This window comes from Lolium perenne, chromosome 4, assembly GCF_019359855.2.
Source record: "Lolium perenne isolate Kyuss_39 chromosome 4, Kyuss_2.0, whole genome shotgun sequence".
Classification (NCBI taxonomy): domain Eukaryota; kingdom Viridiplantae; phylum Streptophyta; class Magnoliopsida; order Poales; family Poaceae; genus Lolium; species Lolium perenne.
The window spans coordinates 292,199,234-292,202,754 of record NC_067247.2 but is presented as its reverse complement, the minus strand read 5'-3'; the positions used below and the strand labels follow the sequence as shown (position 1 = coordinate 292,202,754).

General features: G+C 51.3%; 2 protein-coding genes across 2 annotated transcripts; both read left to right on the top strand.

Annotated features, from left to right (window-relative positions):
* The first annotated feature begins 488 nt into the window (after nt 1-488).
* On the top strand, nt 489-1,049 carry LOC127347717 (uncharacterized). The gene has a single exon (XM_051373879.1). The coding sequence runs from the start codon at nt 489-491 to the stop codon at nt 1,047-1,049; it is 561 nt and encodes a 186-aa protein (XP_051229839.1).
* Nucleotides 1,050-1,389: 340 nt separating this feature from the next.
* LOC127347716 (uncharacterized) lies at nt 1,390-1,791 on the top strand. Its single transcript, XM_051373878.1, has one exon. It carries the CDS (start codon nt 1,390-1,392, stop codon nt 1,789-1,791), a length of 402 nt encoding a protein of 133 aa, XP_051229838.1.
* Nucleotides 1,792-3,521: the final 1,730 nt, after the last annotated feature.

Genomic DNA, 3,521 nt, shown 5'->3' with positions numbered 1-3,521 from the left:
TGGTCATCGAGCGCAAGGAAGAAGGAAAGGAGCAGCTCATACAGCGCCCAGTATACTACATCAGCGAAGCACTCACTGAGTCAAAGCAATGGTACCCGCACTGCCAAAACTGGTCTACTCCATGTTCAGGGCCCAGCGGCGACTAGCCCCCTACTTCGACGAGCACCCCATCAAGGTTGTCGCCTCAACGCCACTCGCCGACAACATCCTCAATCGCGATGCAACCGGTCGAGTCACCAAGTGGGCAGTCGAGCTCGGCGCCCACAACATCAGGTATGAGCCACGCCTTGCGGTCAAGTCCCAGGCGCTGGCTGATTTCTTCATCGACTGGGAGGAAGCACAACACAGCTAACCTCCCCGGCGGACCTCAAGCATTGGATCCTCTACTTCTACGGCTCCAAGAACCTCGAAGGGGCGGGAGCAGGGATCGTCCTCATCTCACTAAAGGGCGACACTATGAGGTAAGTCCTGCAGCTACAATTCGAGCCATGCACCAACAACGTGGCCGAATACTGGCATCTGGATTGCCAAGGAGATGGGTGCAACAAGGCTGCACTGCTTCGACGACTCCGATCTCCGAACACGTCGTCGAATGGATCGACAAGCGCAAGAATGAGGATGCTGACGCGCTCTCCAGGCTTGGATCCAAGCGACAACCACCCCCACCGGGCATCTTCCTCGACATCCTCACCCACCCGTCGGTGCGAGTATCCCGTGAGGTTGACATTGCTGAGCCACCCGCACTCGACTCCGTGCTAGTCACAGTCATCTCGAACGCTGGGGACTGGACGGAACCGTACATCAACTACTTCGAGTGGCAAGTCCTGCCCATGGACGAAACGGAGGCACGTATGATCGTGCGCCGATGCAAGTCCTTCACCATCATCAACCAAGAGCTTTATAAGCGCATCATATCTAGAGTGTTTCAGCGGTGCGTCACCGCCGAAGAGGGACGCAAAATCCTGCGCGACATACACGCAGGGGACTGCGGCCATCACGCGGGCGCATGCTCGATAGTGGCCAAAGCCTTTAGACACGGCTTCTACTAGCCAATAGCCCACGCCGACGCAGTCAAAATCGTCCGTGCGTGCGTTGGGTGCCAGAAATACGCGAGCAATCGCACATGCCAGGCTTAGCACTTAAGACCATCCCCCTCACTTGGCCATTCACCGTTTGGGGCATGGATATGGTGGGCAAGTTCAAAACAGCCCCCGGCGGGTACACCCACCTCCTCGTCGCCGTCGAAAGTTCACAAAATGGGTAGAAGCAAAACCCATCAAGAAGTGCGACGACAAAACTACCACGAAGTTCCTGCGGGAATTGATCTACCGCTACGGATACCCGCACAGCATCATCACCGACAACAGCACGAACTTTGCCAAAGGAGAGATGGCGGACTTCTGCGAAGAAAATGGGATCCAACTCGACCTCGCCTCAGTCGCGCACCCCGAGTCCAATGGCCAAGCAGAGAGAGCAAACCAGAGCATCCTCCACGAAATCAAGCCACTACTGGAGGTGCCCTTGGAACGCGCGACCGGATGCTGGGCGGAAGTACTACCCTCCGTACTATGGGGCGTACGCACAACTCCAAGCAGGTCGACGGGCTACACACCTTTTTTCCTGGTATACGGCGCAGAAGCAGTCATGCCCATCGACATCGATCACGACTCGCCACACGTCGTGAACTACGCCGAAGAAGAAAATGAGCTCGCCTGCCAAGACGGAGTCGACCTCCTCGACGAGGAACGGGACCTCGCACTCTCCAGAACGACCATATATCAGCAAGGCTGATACGTCCATTTTGCATCACTATTTTATATCATAATTTACTATTATTCATTGATATATTTCATATTTAGAGATGATACTTATATTATTTCACCTATTTTGCATGTTTCATGATTATTGGAGAATTACTCACCGGAGTCAGGATTCTGCTGGAAAAAGCGCCGTCAGGATACAATATTTCTGAAGATCAACAATTGACGGAAAATATACCGAAGGTCTTATTTCTCCAGAAGAAGGAGCCAGCCAAAAGGAGGGGCCGAGGAGGGCCGCCTTGGGCCCCCCCATAGGCCGGCGCGGGCTCCACCCTGGCCGCGCTGCCTTGTGGGGAGGGGGCCCACAACCCCCTCGGCCATCTCTCTTTCGCGTACTTCATCTACCCGAAACCCTAAGGTGCGGGGGATCATCGAGAATAGACACAGCCGCCTCTACGGGGCGGAAAACACCAGAGAGAAAAGAGCTCTCCGGCAGGCTGGAATCCGCCGAGGAAATTCCCTCCCGGAGGGGGAAATTGTCGCCATCGTCACCGTCATCGAGCTGGATTTCATTGGGATCGTCATCATCATCATCATCTACACCACCGACACCATCATCTCCACCGCTGCACCTCGTCTCCGTTGTAACATCTAGGGTTGAATCTTGATTATTTCATAGGGGAAACTCTCCCGGTGTTGATTACTCCTTGTTATTGATGCTATTGAGTGAAATCATTGAACCAAGGTTTATGTTCAGATTGTTATTCATCATCATATCACCTCTGATCATGTTCCATATGATGTCTTGTGAGTAGTTCGTTTAGTGCTTGAGGACATGGGTGAAGTCTAAATGTTAGTAGTGAACTATGTTGAGTAATATTTAATGGTTTGATATTTAAGTTGTGGTGTTATTCTTCTAGTGGTGTCATGTGAACATCGACTACATGATACTTCACCTTTATGGTCCTAGGGGAATGCATCATGTATTCGTTTGCTAATTGTGGGGTTGCCGGAGTGACAGCAACCTGAACCCCCGTTGGTATATCGATGCAGGAGGGATACTAGGATCTCATAGTTTAAGGTTGTGGTTAGATTTATCTTAATTACTTTCTTATATTTGCGAATGCTTGCAAGGGGTTTAATCACAAGTATGTATTAGTCCTAGGAAGGGCGGTGCATTAGCATAGGTTCACCCACACAACACTTATCAAAACAATGAAGATTAATCAACTATATAAAGCGAAAGCACTAGACTAAATTCCCGTGTGTCCTCAAGAACGTTTGTTCATCATAAGTAAACAAACCGGCTTGTCCTTTGTGCTAAAAAGGATTGGGCCACTCGCTGCAATTATTACTCTCGCATTTTACTTACTTGTATTTTATTTATCTGCTATATCAAAACCCCCTGAAAACTTGTCTGTGAGCATTTACAGTGAATCCTTCATCGAAACTGCTTGTCAACACCTTCTGCTCCTCGTTGGGTTCGACACTCTTATTTATCGAAAGTACTACGATACACCCCCTATACTTGTGGGTCATCAAAGGCCTCCGGTGCTATCTCTGTCGCCGCGTCCGCACTCGATCCTTCCAGGAAGGCGACCTAGTCCTTCGGCTAATCCAGGACAAGAAAGGCATGCACAAGCTGTCCCCGCCATGGGAAGGGCTTTTCGCCATCAGCCGCGTACTCGGCCACGACGCCTAATACCTCACAGATGTGCGCAAAGACGACAACGGCGAGCCACTCACCAGAGAGATCGAGCG

Excerpts from the sequence above, each read along its gene's own strand:
- LOC127347716 (XM_051373878.1), top strand. The coding sequence starts at position 1,390 with ATGGCGGACTTCTGCGAAGAAAATGGGATCCAACTCGACCTCGCCTCA.
- LOC127347717 (XM_051373879.1), top strand. The coding sequence starts at position 489 with ATGCACCAACAACGTGGCCGAATACTGGCATCTGGATTGCCAAGGAGA.